This window comes from Cololabis saira, chromosome 17 (genome assembly GCF_033807715.1).
Source record: "Cololabis saira isolate AMF1-May2022 chromosome 17, fColSai1.1, whole genome shotgun sequence".
NCBI classification, from domain to species: domain Eukaryota; kingdom Metazoa; phylum Chordata; class Actinopteri; order Beloniformes; family Belonidae; genus Cololabis; species Cololabis saira.
The window spans coordinates 23,705,117-23,722,211 of record NC_084603.1 but is presented as its reverse complement, the minus strand read 5'-3'; the positions used below and the strand labels follow the sequence as shown (position 1 = coordinate 23,722,211).

Here is a 17,095-nt window from a genome sequence, read left to right as displayed (position 1 = left end):
TCTCGTTAAACCCAGGGACTCTATCGGATCTCCATTTAAACAAAAATGCTATCTCTGCATGCCTCGTTAAGACTTGGTTTGAAGATGGGGAGCTGTAATGAGCATTTTTCACTATTCTGGCATCTTGCAGACTAAGTAATGAGTATATCAACCAAATGAAACATCTACACTCTAAAAGGCATTCAGAAAGCTTTAAAATGAGATATTACGTTGTAACAGGGGCAGCAAAAGTAAAATTCAATATCCGTCATAAAGGTATTAGGAAAATGACGATGCCAGAGTCAGCCACTAAATGGAAAACAATATTAATATATATGATGTACTGGAATTGTGACAGCCACTCTGACCACATGTTCTGACCAGATGTTCTTCCCTCATTTCAGAAAACATCTAAAATGGTTCGAAGGGATTTGGCACACATGCAGACAAAAAAAACACAGAATTCAGAAATGCAGACACATTTAAAGAGCTCCAGCGTGATGCAGGCTGACATCTGCGACTGGCTGGAGTAGTCACCGTAATAAGAGCGGACAGGCTGCTTCAGAGATACACTCTGGTCCGCAGTGTGCTATAAAAGATAAAATGGATGAACTTCTACACTTGGTTATGACAGAAGTCTTCCACGCAGTTGTTGCAGACGGAGGCGAGCGCAGACACAAATCAGATCTGCACACTCTCATGCATTTAAATGCCCGCTCCTTTATTTTGTTATCCAAACACGAAAGGTAATCTCCGTTTGTGCTTATCGTTTTCCACAAACAAATCAAAACCTTTCTTCTCTTCTGCCTGAATCAATCAATCCTGCGTCTCATGCTAAAAAAAAAGCCCAACCACAAACGTAAAAGGAGCTGGAATAACAACATCCTGCATCTCATTAAATAGCACAATCTCTCAATTACACATCAACAACAATACTATAATTAATATCCTCCTTTCTGGGATGGAGTGAGGCGTAATCAATTACTGGTTGTCACGTTGCTTCATGGTGGTGTGCTGACTCGATGGAGACGTTTAGCTGCAGGTTACTCAGGAAACCCGGCTCCACATTTTTAGGAATGTATCAGACATGAGCATCCACACACACAGACACAGCAAACATACGAGCATCCAGGCTCAGGGACTCACCTTATACATGTTTGCTGCAGACGGTTTGGGCGGAGGTTTGCGCCGCGGCGTGGGCTTGTACATGGACTCAGTCCTGATGGGGCTGGAGGGCTTGTTTGGCTTCACGGATCTAAAAGCACAACAAATAAAGACATTCTTGTTTTTTTATTTCTTTTTCAAATTCTTTGTCATCTGGTTTATTTGGATGACGTTTTTATTGAAATACCCTGGTAGATTCAAGGTGAGTGTTTTATATTTTTATGTGCAAGATTCTTGTGTCACCATATGTGCAAATAAAACCTGCTTCCCCAGGTGTAAAAAGTATTTCTTAATTGGGTTAGTTAAATGTTAGTTAAAACATCTACCGGTACACGCTAAACGACATTCAGAAAGCTTTAAAATGAGTTAGTTAGAACAAGAAAGTTAAGACGTTTTAAGAAAGGATTTCTTTTTCATAATCTGGTTTGTAACTTGCATGTGTTGTCTCTATATTGTGTACCTGAGGAGAAAAAATATTTTTCAAAATATCTTTCATATATCTTTAGCTCAGTTTTTAAATATTTATAATTTAATTTTAAAATTGATTTTTTTCTTTTCTTAAAAAATGGTATCCTGGTCTGTTTTTCCGAATCAACGATTTCATCTTTCAATAACACAAGCTTCAGATTTGGACTTGCAGGGGAGCAAACATGTCTCTCTTGTTTAGTTTTACTTTGTTTTGAGGGTTGAGACATTGAGAGACACTTCTGTCTTAAAGTCAAACAGATACGAGTCTAAAATAAAAGTCCAGCTACGATATCATGATTTATGACCTGACGCTTAACTTGACTCGTTTTATTGGTAACAGAACTTTTTTTTTCTTCCTCACATCAAAACATCTGGTCAATTCAGAAAAAAAGTTTACATTTTAGAAAAAAAGTCTCTGATTCAGAAAAAAACAAGCAAAAAATATTTTTAAGAAGGAAATTATGTCCAAAATTCAGAAAATAGGACCTTAAAAACAATGTTTCTAGTGAATGCAGCATACTTCAATTCATATAACTATTTAGGGAATACATTTAAGATGAATGTTGTTATCTTAAAACAGTAAAGAAACAACATGATTAATCCTTCTGAGTCCAGGTTCTGTCCACCTGTTAAATAAAACCTCAATTATAACTCTGCTTTTGGCTTCTCTCAGCTCTTAAAAGGAACAACAAAGAACCTGATGTTCACCAGACAGTTTACAGTTTGGTGATGGATAGCAGCAAGCGTGAAAACTCCCTTGTTGTAGCATAAATGACAATACAACCATATTTACACAGGAGCATATCTGCTGGAAAATTTTAACAGTTCTGCTGTACGTACGCGTGTGTCACAGGTTGAAATATTGCGGTAATGACGGTGGATGAGAGTGAATTTTAACGGTAAAGCTGCAGGCTGGACAGTAAAGCAACAACCTGAAACTCACTACCGAGTTTTAAAGAGGCGCCTGAAAATAAAAAATCCAGATTTCATAAGTGTTTCACTTCAGCACGCTGCTCTAGATCAGATACTGACACATATGTGACATAAGCGAGAATGGTCATGGTCATGGCGGCTGTTTGCCCGTAGGCACATGCTGAGCGTCAAGTGAATGGGGTGCTGAAACAGACACATCCCCGACAAGGCAGAAAAAACATCAGAAACTGTGGAGGGAAGTGACAGTAGTCGGTGACATGATGCCACTAATAACTCGTCTCTACTCTGACCTGCTCGCATCCTGCCTCAGTTAACCGCCTCTTCTGCTCATGCTGAACAATATCTGTGCTGTTTAAGGGGGCTATCCTGCTCACGTGAACATCTGACCCAGGACACTTGTGAAACGATAATTAACATCTTTACCAAATCAGATATGTTAGTGGCGGCGGACCCTGAGGTTGGTAGCGTGTAGGGGTGGGTAAAAATATCGATATGGCAATATATCGCGATACTTTTCCAGCCGATTCAATATCGATATTCAAAATTTGAATATCGATTTTTTTTTTTTTTTTATTTTTTTTTTATCCCCGATCTTTTTTCCCATTATATCACCCAGTGCTCCTACCTAAGTAGGTAGGAGCAGTCCTGGGCATTGCCACTCTCTACCAACCCTGGGAGGGCCCTGCACTGAGCTCAGGTTTTATTTCACGTTTTATTTAATTTTATAATTTATTTTTTATATAACACAATTGCCTGTCCTTAAAAAATGAAAAATAATGGACAGAGGTTTATTTATTTATGGATTTATATCTATACTGACTGATCACTGTGCCTGTCCTTGGTTTTACTACCATCTTTCTTGTGTTTATTATCATTTGCCACATAATTAAAGCAACCTCATACTAAATTTAATGTTAATTTCATATGATGTAAATAATATGAAAAACATATACAAATAAGTTGTAACTTTAGCTTGTATAGTTATAATAAAACATTGTTTTGACTCAGTTTGTCCCATGAATTGTCACTATAATCTGATGAACGTGCAACTCGGATTTTTAGATCCATCACTATCATCTGATGTACATATATACAACTTGGATTTTAAGATGTGTAATGCATTTTAAAATTTTTCGGTGAAGTATGTATACTATAATAATCGGGATATCACATAATGGGGATATCGCAATGTGTATCATATCGTGGCTCAAGTATCGTGATGCGTATCGTATCGTGAGGTCCTTCCCAATACCCACCCCTAGTAGCGTGAATGTAGCCTAATCGATGCTGTCGTTTGTTTCTGATGTGCTGTCATCTGAAGGCAGATTTTACCTGAGTTTCTCCAGCGTGCTCTTCTTACTAGTGAAGAGGAGGCGCAGCAGAGTCTTCCGCTTCAAAAAGATGATTACGGAGGCCACCAGAAGGCCGACCAGGGCGACCAGGATTGCCACAGTAACAGACAGGCTGTCGGCTGATGCCATATATGACAACACGCACATTAATACACACACACGCACATCTACAGCACAGAACAATGACAGGACATGAGACTGTTACAGGACCACAGTCAACTTAACATTTGAATGTGTCTCTCTCTAAGAACAATATGCAGTCTGTAACATGTGATGGATTACTTTGTTGCTCTACGAAAGCCTGACTAAACTTCAAACTACACCAACCCAGAACTGACGCTGGTGCAGCTGCTACAGATTTGTGCCATGTTTTTTCTGAGCTCCTGTCGCCGTGTCTCTGTCTAGGTGAGTGTAGATGAAAGGTGAGTCGTCCAGCGTACCTGCCAGTCTCATCGGCCCGCTGTCGATGCTGCCGCCGAAGCCTGCCTTCTCACAGAGCGGAGGGGCCCAGTGTGCCTCGCAGTGGCAGTTCTTCTTGTTGTTGCACACCTTTGAGCAGAGAAGAGGCCAGGTATAACAGCTGCTGCAGGGACTCTCCTCCGTCTCCTGCTCTACGCATCAACTGCTCTCATGGCAGAGGGAAACGCATGAACATGTGTTTGCATTAAGACTTATAACATCTAAAACATGTGCGCGGAGGAGTCTCCAGCCTCGGGTTTCCAGTACAAAAGTTTAATCCAGGAAGATTCCCCGGTGAGGTAACCAAGTCCAGCTCTCAGCCGGAGGGGAGACGGAGGAGGAGGAGGCCGTGTGTGCAGCTGTGAGGGATTCGCATTTAGCTCTGACACACAGCCTGAGCGCCTTCCCTGCCTCTAGGCCACGGACACTCTTTACACCAAATGATGGGGTCAAGAGGCACTTGAGGGGGTTACGATCTGTTTTGATAGAGTTTTACAGTATATTTGTGTGAAGAGAAGCATCGCCACATTTCATCATGCGCCAATGCAATATGCTAGGAAAAAGTGGAAGGAACTGCTTTCTGCATGACTTTGAATTCGTCTGAGGCTTCAGTTACTTCCCCACCAGCGGCGGGAATGTTCAGTGAGTCTAAAGTGCAGTTATAAACTCGTGGATTTGCCCCATTATCCAATACAGAATCAAGCATTTTCAGACAATCTCGAGCCAGATGTCCGATATCAATAACAAATGGACACATCTTTTTATTTCATCGTGTTGAGGGTTGTAGGAGCCTGTCCTAAATATGTGTCCCAAAAAGGAATGGGCGATATTTTACCGTTCACGATATACTGTCAAAACAATTCCCCACGGTAAAAATTTGTCATCTTGCGGTAAAAACGATAAATTCCCTTTGATGACGTTTTTGTGTAAAGCTCATTTATGGTTCTGCATTAAATCGATGCACAACGTACGTGTGCGTGAAAGAAGGAAGGAAGGAAGGAAGGAAGGAAGGAAGGAAGGAAGGAAGGAAGGAAGGAAGGAAGGAAGGAAGGAAGGAAGGAAGGAAGGAAGGAAATGAGCCAGAAAGAAAGATTTGAGCCTGAAAGAAAGAAAGAAAGATATGAGCAAGAAAGAAAGAAAGAAAGAAAGAAAGAAAGAAGGAAAGAAAGAAAGAAAGAAAGAAAGAAAGAAAGAAAGAAAGAAAGAAAGAAATGAGCTTGAATGAAAGAAAGAAAAAAGGATAAATTCCCATTGAGAAAGATATGAGCAAGAAAGAAAGAAAGAAAGAAAGAAAGAAAGAAAGAAAGAAAGAAAGAAAGAAAGAAAGAAAGAAATGAGCTTGAATGAAAGAAAGAAAAAAGGATAAATTCCCATTGATGACGTGTTTGTGTAACAAACATGGCGGATCTGAGTCATTCCAGTTTTGCAGTACAGGTGTACTAATTTAATTGGTTTTTATAAATTCAATTTAATTGGTATAGTTTAGTAGCATTTAGTATTCTTTTAGAGCAGTGTTTTGGGGGCTCCAAAGTCTGAATGTGGTGATAGATTTATAGTTACAAAGGTGGAGTTGAATTGGTATTTTTTTTATCGCCATTTTTAAAGTTATCGGGATAAATGCCAGAAATTATCGTGATACATTTTTTAGTCCATACCGCCCACCCCTAGTCCCAAAGGTTAGAGACATGGTACACCCCTGACAAATCACCGGTCCCCCACAGGGCCATACATAGATGAATGACACAAATACCCTCCCTTAAATGCTGAAAACATGTTTTTGGAGCATGTAAAGAAACCTGCACAATGACAACATGCAGCATTTCGAAAAAAGACATAAACCATGGTCTCAAAGTGGTTATTAAAAAAAACTAAAAGGGTAAAGTAATAAGCAACTATGATGGTAAATGTCATGTATTTATAGTCAAATTACAAAACTGAACCTACAATAATAGTAATAAAAGAACAACAACACTTAAACAAGGATGAGCTAATAAGAGTGTAAAGCATCTCCCTATATAAGGTTATTGAAGGAACATATTTCTGCCTTTGATTGTTATGGATGCCTTTCTATCTTTAAAAGATAGAAAACAACCACATTAATCACCATTTCTGTCCCTTGAGGGGAACTCTGGCACCTTTGGGACAGAAATGAGATCTCTGCTCCTGTGCAAAAGAAAGCGCACATTTTCCTCTCTGACGTAAATCTAACACACTCGGAAGGTACAAGCTAACAGCTAACAGCAGCTAAAAAGAGACATGTGACATTTAAAAAAGCAGTGAATTATTTATAGTGTCTGAGGAGATCTCATATATTTGAAATGGTAATAAGACCAGAATAAGATCCACAAATCAGCCTCCGGATGTGGATGTGGTACACGTAGTGGTCGGGCTCCACGCTCAGTATGCACCCGAGGTATTAGAAAATATCACACTTCACATGCTGATTTAATTATTCATCGGGAACATGTAATTGTAAATTAATCATTTACACCAAAATGAAAAATAAAAAGGTCCTTGTTAGCTGCTTGAGTGGTAACAAAACTAAACGTCCCAAAACGCACTTCACAATCAATCTTGTTTAAATAAAAGCAAACAGTCTCATACTGAGAAGAATGACTACTTGTCACAGACAGGTCTCGCACCTCGTGCAGCATTTTGACGAAATGGCAATTAATTTGTTTTGAGGGACCTTTCTGCAGTTTGGAAGATGCATGTCAACAACATTTCATTGGGAAAAGGCTCCTCTGAGATCTGCCTGGCAAGTAGATTCCGACAGGATAATTCTGGTGCCGTGAGCCAATCAGGAGGCAGCGGCTGTTTCTCTGTTTTTGTTAAACAGATGGATTTACTCCGAGGCCAGTGAGTTTCAGGTAAGCCTAATGAATTACTTAAGGATGATAGCTTTGATTTGTCATTGAACCTGTTGCGCGTGAGGATCAGAGGTTACAAGCCAGTAAAGTTTGTAGCGAATTCACGCAACAAAGCAGATAAATCATAAACAAATCTTTTATCTAATTATGGATAAACAAAACGGTGATCACACAGAGTAAAATGATCTTCTCCAAACTCATTACCACTCACGCTGCCATCCTCTCTGAGCCAAAACATGATGGACAACATTTTAAGGAGACCTTAAACAATGCTGTTAAATGGGATTGATTTACCCTCAGTCGAACAATGAAGATTGATAGTTACAGGAAACGAGCAGGTGCCATAACTCACACGCTGCACTGTAAATACACTGTTGTTCTGCTACTGTTTGCAATTACAGGACAAAGAGGCAGCTACCAGAGTGTTTAGCTGGTCAAAATGTGAACGGGTGGATAAACAGAGTCCTCGCTGGCGTGTAACAGCGTTTCACATGCCACTGCGCATAAATTAACACTAAATACTGAGCTGAAAGGTGTTTTGCACTCACCCCACGTCCACTGCACTTCCCGGAGCACTCGTGCACGCCAAACACGCTGACGTTCTGGCACTGCCGGTTTAGGCACACCTATATTTGGAGAAAAGAACCATTAAACACTTTCAGAGGCGCGGAAGAGAGGAACTGATGAAGATACGGGTGGAAACTCACTCTATAGAAGAGGGAATGTTTTCACTTTAGTGGCATATTGCACACGGTTATCAAACTGTGGTAGCTGGACCACGAATACTGCAGGAGGTGAAGGCACAAAGGCTGTTATACTGTATGTTGTGCACCCTTAAGAATATACAAAAACATCATACTGGAAAAAAGAAAAAAAGCTGAAAGCTGCTTTTAAGTTGCACATAAAGGCTGCGCTATGTGAGCAGTTTTGAGCTCTCGTCTTCTGCAAATTGCCACTGCATTGCAGGCCATGTGCTGCCAGCTCATGACAAACACCCTCCTTCGGGCCATTAAAAAAATTTCCAGATAATGCGTGGTACAAACTTGTGACCTGGGAGACTGTAGCCAGGAAACAGGCCGATCTGGCCGATGGCCATTCTGCAAGGAGAGCTTTAAAGAGGCGCGGAGCTTGTTTACCACCCGGCGCGAGTCTGATGCGGTGAATGGAAAGGATCACGAGGACTGTGAAGCATCAGCTTGTTCCGCTGCAATATCTGATAACATGCCACTGAACTTAGCATTGCCATCAAGTTTCCCGAAAGATCATGTGCATTTATGGGTGTAATCTTACCATTAGAAAAATAAACTTTTAAACTGAACTGAATTAAGTTGAATGTTTAGCCAAATTTCAGCAAAGACCTTTCACAAGCCAGATGCAAAGCTGCAGGGGAGATGTGGCACATCGTCCTCAACTTTTGTGAGCAGACAAGATTGACATCTGCAGAGTGTTGACAGAGAAGTCTCGGGCCATGTGTAAAACATGTAATGAAAGGAAGAAAATCAATGTTTTGCCTGAGCAGGAAGATATTTCTTTGTTTTTCTTCATTCATTTTTTTCCAAGTTGCCATCATGGTGAGCAGACAAGGTCGCGTTAAGCTGGGGATAATGCCTCAGAGTTGAACCGACAACCTGCCTAAACTCTAGTGGGCGACCAAGACAAAAAAACCTTTCTAAAAAATGTAATTACATATCGAACCGAGGTGGACGGCGACAAATGGATGACATTTCACATTGAAGTAGCACAAAGGCACTTTTGCTATTGAAAAAAAAATCTCAGATAGATGTGGAGGTTCAGTCACTTTTATCTCTCCTCTTATCGTCTGTCATTGCTTTTCTGAACCTCTTAGTTGCTTTTGCCACGCTGTCCACTGGCTCTGTTCGGTTAGCTTCACTCCTGCGTGTTTCAACATCACAGAGACACCAAGTAACACACAGATGTTACAAGAGACAACTGATGCAGGAGTCCAGAGTTACTTTGGCTGCTTTTTGCTGATGGCAGGAACGAGAGACCACATGAGCCAGAGACCTCATGATATTTCAACAAACACAGAAGTCCTTTGTACTGTAATGTTAAACATTAAAAGGGTCCTGTTGACATTGCAAGCAACAGTGATGGCAGTTATCACTACGGCCGTCCTGAACAGAGACACTGACCACATGAGGCCTATGCTTTACCCTCTACTCTTAACTTGCCTCTCAAAACTCATGTGAAAGGTCATGCAGGTTTTTCTGGGAGGAAAATGGTCCATCCCCACCCCCACGCTCCTGTGGTGCATAAGTGTCACTTAATGCTGGATTGTAACAACACGTATTGAAGAATGAAATGTAGCTTAATCGCTCACCTTGCCGTCTCCACATTTTGTTCCCGCCAGGACGAGTCCAGGGTCCGGCATGTCGTCGCCCAGGTAAACGTGCGTCCCTCGACACAGAATACGGCCCCCTTCTTGCAGAGGGATGTTGGTTTCAATGGACACTGCGTTAGTTCCAATCACCGGCCGGTTAGCTCCGCCCTGGCACTGGATTTTACCGCATTTTGCATCCCTGCATGGAAAGAAAAAGACGAAACAAAAAACATGCATGCATGAGCACAAACATTTCAAAACATGCAGTGCAACTCAGGCCTGTCAATCAGGGACAGGAACAAGGAACCTCTAAGCCAGATGTAAGAGGGCTGAGGAGAGCTGCTGAGCCTTTCACCATTAAAGCAATTACATCCATTAACAAAGAGCTTCATTACCAAATTCACCTAAAGGGAAAAGATTTTTAGAACAATTAAATGACGAAGCAGCATGAAATGATGTATGAACCGTTTCTTAGAGATTAATGAGCTGCTATCTTTCCATAATTATCCGTTTCAACCATGTAAACCTTTGTTTCAAGACTACACATCAGAGTTCACAGCATCATGGTGACTGCTTTTCTGCCTCACTTCTCGGTACCTCAGCGACACCAGCAGCGGTCTTACCTTGCATCACACTTGGCAAAAGAGCCTTTGGAGTCTTTCCCACAGTTTCCATAAGGATCACCTGCAGAGTTGACTCTCTCAAAGCAGATCCCAGGGGCGGGCTTGGCTCCTGCACGTCAGAGCAAACGGGGATAATGGAGTCATCAAGGAGGAGAGGGGTATTACTAACTCATGTAAAATATGCATAAGTGGCTGCTGATTTACCTGGTCCCCACAGGGTGATGCACTGCTGCTCGTGAGTCTGACAGATACCGTTGTAGCAGTAGCCCTCGACATTGTGGCAAGCGTGTCCATCATGCAGATAAACGTTGGCCGGGCAGTGAGGGCTTGCTCCGGTGCAGAACTCTGGCAGGTCACATGAGTTACTGGACTCCCGACACATGGTGCCAGCCAGCTTGAGCTGCAAACACACACACACACAGGTGACTGAGCAGCTTTGCAGACGCTCTAACATAATCTCGCCGCCGCTGACTCCATCCATCTCTCTTCACCGCTGCAGGGATGCCACCATATCTTCGTTTGGATATGATGGGAGTATTGCAAATAAAGCAGCATCTGGCGTGTGCAGGAAAATGCATCACTGAGTGACAGAACAGAATTTCATTACTGCGAGGAGTTGTGCAATTTAGCCTGCATCTATATTTCAGATCAGAAAGCAGGACAACACCATTTCAGGTGGATGGAAGCAATCGGCTAACTTGGTTCAATGTCATACTAAGGAAAATACATATTTTCAGTTAACAGCTGCATCAGTAACGAGAGGCTGATGGGAATATTGCTAAAAGAAACATACATTGTGTCACTTATTCCACTAAAAGTGTTTTTTTTTGGTTCGTTTTTTTTTAAACATTTTTCTAGTTTCTTATTGTTCATTTGTTGTGGAGACACCAGCTAGTGACAGTACTGTGTCAGGACTATAATGTTGATGTCCTGAGGTCTCCATGTGTTTATCTGGACTTTAAACCGAGCCTACAGTACGTGAAACAGTTGAGGAATTTATTTGCTGTATTGCTTTCATTTTTTTTGTCAAAGGGTTAGTCTTTGTTATTCTCTTCCGGGGCACTTGAACACCTTTACTGTGACTCGTCTGTTTGTTAGACGATGAGGAGCCAAGTCTGGGTCTGCAAACTGAAAACTATATACTTATATAGCAGACGAAGCTTTGAAGGTGTCACTATTGATGGTCACTGGCACATATCACAAGTAAATCCTCAACTATGAAATGATTTGATAGATTTTAAACAACAATTTTGACCAGAATTTAAACTTCCTTTGGATGTGTTTGCCATTTAGAAAAAAAAAACTAAACAACAATACCTCCATGTGTCAACAGTGTCGACAGAAATTCTTGGAGGCATTTGTTTGTTATCTTCCTTAGTCATATTTTCAGCATGCCAAATCTGAAGTCAGATTCTCACTCGGGGCTCCAGATATGAACAAAGAATCCGCAGATAACTGTGAGGGCTGCGTTCTGGGAATCCAGACAGAAAAAGTCATGCAGCGCTTGTGTGTTTATCCACAGCGTCGTGAATCAGGACAAAAAATAATTAATCGACAAAGGGTGCACGGATAAAAACAGACAGTTTAGAGGTTTTTTTTGGCTTAGAAGCTACAATTGTGCATTTATTTGTCTATTATTTGTAATTTATTTAACAAAAAAAAACCCAAAACCTTCTTACTTGGATTTTAGCCAGTGCCAGTCTGAAAATTTGTCATTCTTTGAGCCATTCAGAGCTGCAGGGCACTCTGACATGACAGAGTCAGACGGGGAACTCGGGGGAATTATGCAGCATCCTGATGTTTCTCTAACCCTGTATTACGCTGCAATTGCTTTACCAGGCATGTGACTGGTGCAAAACTGCAACCCTAATCTTAAAATAGGCCCAACCCACGAGTGAAGGGACAGAGTGGAGTTGAGATGCTGCCTTAAAACCAGCTGCTATGAACAGAAGTGTGAAGACACGCGTTCAAAACGGCTGATCGTGCCGTATCAAGGATTTATTTTAGGTCCTGAGGAAAATGTGGCAAGTTTTGACAAAGAAAGAAACTCGATCCACTAGTGCGTCAATGCTCCAGGACATCCTGGAGTAAAAACTGAGGACGGAGTAAAAAAATATAAAAGATAACCATCTGGTTAAAGGGTAACACAGAGAAGATAATTTATTGTTGATATCATTCAATTCAATTCATACACTTTAGTGTATGAATTGTCAGTATTTTAGTCAGTCAGTATTTTAGAACAATGACAAAAGGTTTAAGCGCTAAAGGGATTTTATTTCATTTTATATCCACTAAAAGGTTTAAGGTTTCCAGTAAACCTTTGGTTTTAAAAGAGCTTTTACATAAATCCTCAGGTGGTGGTTTCCTTGATCCAAACTGCACTTTCAGGATGATTAGTTGTGCTGACCCCAATCTTATACACTAATTATTGCACAAAAGTAAATGAATAAACCAGGGAACATGTATTTATTTAGTCTGAAAACATAGTTTATTGAGGTTATTGAGATTAAGTGTAAATGATTGTTTTTTTTATAAATTTTGCATTTTTCCTAATACCACAAATCCACGTAAAGTGACCTTACCACACTTGCTCTCCTCTGCTGTGCATGAATTAACTCCAGTACACTGTTTTGATGTTTTTTTTCTTTTTCTCAGCGCAGATCAAAACAAGAAGCGAAAGTGTTCATTTGAGACTTGCACATTTTTGCAGCGAGACTGCAGTCGTTTAAAAGAAAGAGAAGCTCGAGCTTAAATGTAAGAATTACACGCAAAACTGCAATTCAATGTTCATGAATAAATTCTATTCATATATAAATCAGAAAAAAATGCTCAGAATGTGCTGCTTAACCTTCAAACAGTGAGCAATAGAGGTCAAACACGCTTTTGTGTACAGACGTGGAAAAACATGAAAGGCTTTAATCATCCTCCGCATCATAACTCTTTTGCAAAGCCCATGCAAATATTCATGTCAAATAAAAATGACTAATTAAGTGGGAGAAAAACTTAGGCAAGCCAAGTTTAGGCAAGCAAGTTTATCTGAATAGCATATTTCAGCAACAGAGCAGTTCAATGTGCTTTTAGGTTATCTAACTTGAACTTGCCCTCCATTGAAACTTGTCCTCTCTGGTAAATGTACATAGTTGAAATGTACGCACTCAAAATATTAATCATACACATCAACATACTTCTAAGAGCCTCTCAATAACCTTCAACTGAAAATTAAAAGAGTTTTACATGGATATGAAGGTAATCTTTTAGACATTTTTTTCCTTTCAAGGTGATGTGCATTTATTTGAAGTGGAATGAGGACATTTACAGTTGAAGGAGAGTGCGAGAGACCCAAGTACCTTGCATGAAAAGCTCTTACCTGGCAGTCTTCGCAACACTGTCCATGGGCGCACACAGCATCTCCCTTGAGGGTGCATGTTGTGGCATTGCAACAGGGGTTCATGCATTCCTGGAAGGAAGGAAAGAAAAGAAACAGATCCCTGTCAGATAAAAGACCTGCAGGTCAAGGGAACACGCTTCCTTGTCTGGAGATTCCTGCGCTGACCCTGAAACCTTTGCGGGGAGGCATGTTTTAGAGGTGGAGATTCTCCAAAAGCTTGAGCGTTTAAAGAGGAACAAATTATTATAATGAACCAAAAAAGAAAAAAAAGTGGGTTTATAAATAAAAGATGGGAAACAGAAAGGAAAAAGGTTTTAAGCTTTACATAAGCGCTACCACGAAAACTGCAACAGCATGGCTGCTTCCCACGTGGGGCTCCAAGGTACAAACACGAGTTGTTGGTTGGGAAATGCAGGCAGCTGGATCGCTGGACGTCGATTTTCAGAGTTGTTTTATGACTGACTGTTTACCACTTGGCTCTGATGTAAGCCTATTGTTTACAGAAGAGAGACAGGGCTGTTTTTATCTCCAGGTCTGAGTGGGCTGGCAGATCAAACGCTGTCACAGAGGTCACAGCAGGCCTACTGGCAGAGATGGAGTTGGAAAATCTAAATTACACACTTAATTTTTTTGTTTCTTTTCTGCGAGTTAAACCCAACGGCGCCATAAAAACGATGACGGCCTTTGCCGTAATTCCGCTCAAATAAATAATCACCCACGACGTCGTATATTTAAGACTCAGTTCAGCCAAATAACAAAAGAAATAACACAATCTAATTAGCAAATGTAATAAACATTACTCTATGAAAAGACCGAAGAGTGTATCTGCAGTTCAACAAGCAGAGTGAAGACTCTAGAGAAACTGATCACATCTCATCATCTTCAGGAAGGACAGACTCCTCGTTAAACTTTAATGCTTCTATCAATATTTAAACTCCTTTAGCTTAACAGACCAACTTCAGGACCTCCAAAATAAATAGCTTTTGAAATTAATTATCCTGCACAAAATGTTGCATCCTCTTAAATGTTGCAGCTATAAATGTTAAATGTACAGATAAAGATTAGACCACATTCCTGTGAAAAACGGAAACACCGGTCCAAATCTTTGACGGTGATTTATTTATAACTTCAAATATCTGAAAATCTTTACATCTTTAATAAAGATGTAAAAAAAAAAGAAGAATCAGGCGAAGGAATATAGATTTGCTACCTAAATACCTGTTTTCATCACTACTTCTTTATTTTTAAGGCCAGTCTCCCCTCAGTTTCCTGTCACCAAATAAAGGCTGAAATGTTATTAGTACTACTACTGTCATTTAGCAGACGCTTTTATCCAAACGTTAGGGAATACAAGCATCGACAAAGACTGTAAAGGACATTTTTCACCCTCTTGACCTTCTAATGTTCTCCAGGAAAAGGTCTTGGGGACTGTGTTCATGCTCTGCTTGACACACGCAGCTTCCTTGGCTGCACTTACACGATACTTGCTTCCCACATGCGACTGTCATGCCACATCCCATGGTGCTCTGCGTGTGAGCATTGAAGCAAGCGCACACATTTGAACGACCAAACTAAGGAAAGCCCGTTTCAACTCTGACTCCATTGCATTTTTGTTTGCTTGTTTTGTCACACCGCTGGACGGCCGTTTGATTAATGGGCCTTCATCAAAGATGTGACATTGCCAAGGCAGCATGTTGAGTAAGGGTATGATGTCAATGAAACATTTATATTGAGACCATAAGCAGTTTTCTGTTCTTTCTTTTATGTTTTGGCACATTATGTTTCAATGATTTTAAAATACAATAACAATGTCAAGAAAAGCTTTGACTTGAAGTTTTTATAAAACAGTCTTTGGGCTGTTGAGGCTTTCAGAGCTTTGTGATTTGCTTTCTTCCTCACTTTTAGTTCGAGGCTTACCCAAAACCTCTGAAATTCCCTTAACTTGACTCACCAAACTTGGCATGCTGACTCTAATCCAAGCACAGCTGGCAAAAATCATGTACTTTTTGACTGATGGTTTCCACTTAGTTACGAAGCGCTGCCCAGTATGACCTCAGTGGTAGGAGCCGCGGCGCTCCAGTGGAGCAGGTGAGGATGAAAACCCCCTGCTAAGACTTTTACCTCCGGCTCCCCGCAGTCACACTCTTCTCCCTCCTCCACGTAGCCATTGCCGCACTTCTGTCCTCCGTACAGCACCTTGACCTCCGGCATGTTGTACAAGCACATCCCCACGCCCTTCTCCAGACTGGCCGCCAGGTCCTTTTTGCTGCACGTGCTGAACACTTTTGGGAATGGATACCTAGAAGGAGACAAGGCGGAACAAAGAGAAGAAAATTAAAGGGAGATGATGGTTACATTTACATCATTGTGAAGGTACAACAATGACGAAGAAAACGGCATTTGATAACAGTGCTGGACAAGAACACATACTGAGCTTTTCACACAAATCCATTGCTTTACTGGCATTGTATGAGATCCAGTTTAAAAGATTATCTGTCTCAAACAATATCCACCAAATACCAAAAGACATTCTTTGTGCAACTGCATTTTCAAGAGGCATATCCTGCCTGGAGCAGGGACCATTTAAGTAACTGACTGGAGGGAAGAGTATTACTTTGGATGAAAATGATTTCTGTGTGAGCTTCTGAGTATGTGAATCCTTTGTAAAACAGCTAGTCTGAAAACCATGTAATTTCTACCGCAGTAATTTCATTTGGAGGTATCACTTACCTGAAGTGCTGACTATCGTATAATTTAAGAAAGAAGGAAATTGAATTTCCGACTGAAAGGAACAGAAAGTTATAACTTTAAAGATGAAACTGTGAGATAAACGAATAACAGCAGCGAAGCTTGAGGGAATGACCTTCTCGCTCTAGTAAAAAAAAAAAAAAGGCAGAAAAGTAGTGAAATGGAATGAAATACACCAAAATAACAAATCTATGCAGAGGCAAATTAAGGAAGTAAAGTAATGGCTCAGAGTGAGTGGCTGTACAAGACTTGGAATTACTGCAAAAACGTCGCAAACAACCATCCGACACAGGACTGGCTGGACCCCTGAGGAGAAGATGAATGTCCTCGGATATCTGTGAACCTGGCCGTTTGAACTTGAGGGCAAAAAAAAAAGAAGCAGAAAACAAGCCAGAAAGTGACAGTTTTATCAACTGGGACTCCCGAGGCAGGTCAAGAGATCCCCCAGTATCTTTCTGACGTTCAGTAACTGTTCTGCCCATGACTGTGAAGGTTAGTTTGGTGTACTCCACACCAGCTCTCCCCTCTCTGCCTGACACAAATTATAAACATCGCCACCAATCCCAGTACCACACGAGCACTTTCATGTGACGCCGGGAGCAGGAGAAGCTCTTTCCCCAGGTCATCCAACATATCACATGTATGAAACACAAGCTACACGACCCGTGATGCTAATAACCCAGTTTATTACAGCTACATAAGCAGCTCTGATGTTTTCATGCCAGCTAACATGGACAGCATCGCAAAGACAGTCAGAGAAAAAAAAAGCT

The 17,095-nt window shown here is 40.9% G+C and overlaps 1 protein-coding gene across 3 annotated transcripts in view; it reads right to left on the bottom strand.

Moving 5' to 3' along the window:
- Positions 1 to 17,095, bottom strand: part of adam12b (ADAM metallopeptidase domain 12b) — a 103,571-nt gene that overhangs the window by 9,799 nt on the left and 76,677 nt on the right. For 2 of the 3 annotated variants that reach the window (XM_061744941.1, XM_061744943.1), the window contains 9 exons: positions 15,699 to 15,876; positions 13,557 to 13,646; positions 10,394 to 10,589; positions 10,190 to 10,298; positions 9,567 to 9,765; positions 7,774 to 7,851; positions 4,337 to 4,445; positions 3,877 to 4,063; positions 1,126 to 1,234 (listed from right to left, as the gene is read on the bottom strand). In XM_061744941.1, the coding sequence (XP_061600925.1) occupies positions 1,126 to 1,234; positions 3,877 to 4,063; positions 4,337 to 4,445; positions 7,774 to 7,851; positions 9,567 to 9,765; positions 10,190 to 10,298; positions 10,394 to 10,589; positions 13,557 to 13,646; positions 15,699 to 15,876 (1,255 nt within the window). The remainder of the gene's footprint in view (positions 1 to 1,125; positions 1,235 to 3,876; positions 4,064 to 4,336; positions 4,446 to 7,773; positions 7,852 to 9,566; positions 9,766 to 10,189; positions 10,299 to 10,393; positions 10,590 to 13,556; positions 13,647 to 15,698; positions 15,877 to 17,095) is intronic. The other variant, XM_061744942.1, reaches the window with a different exon arrangement.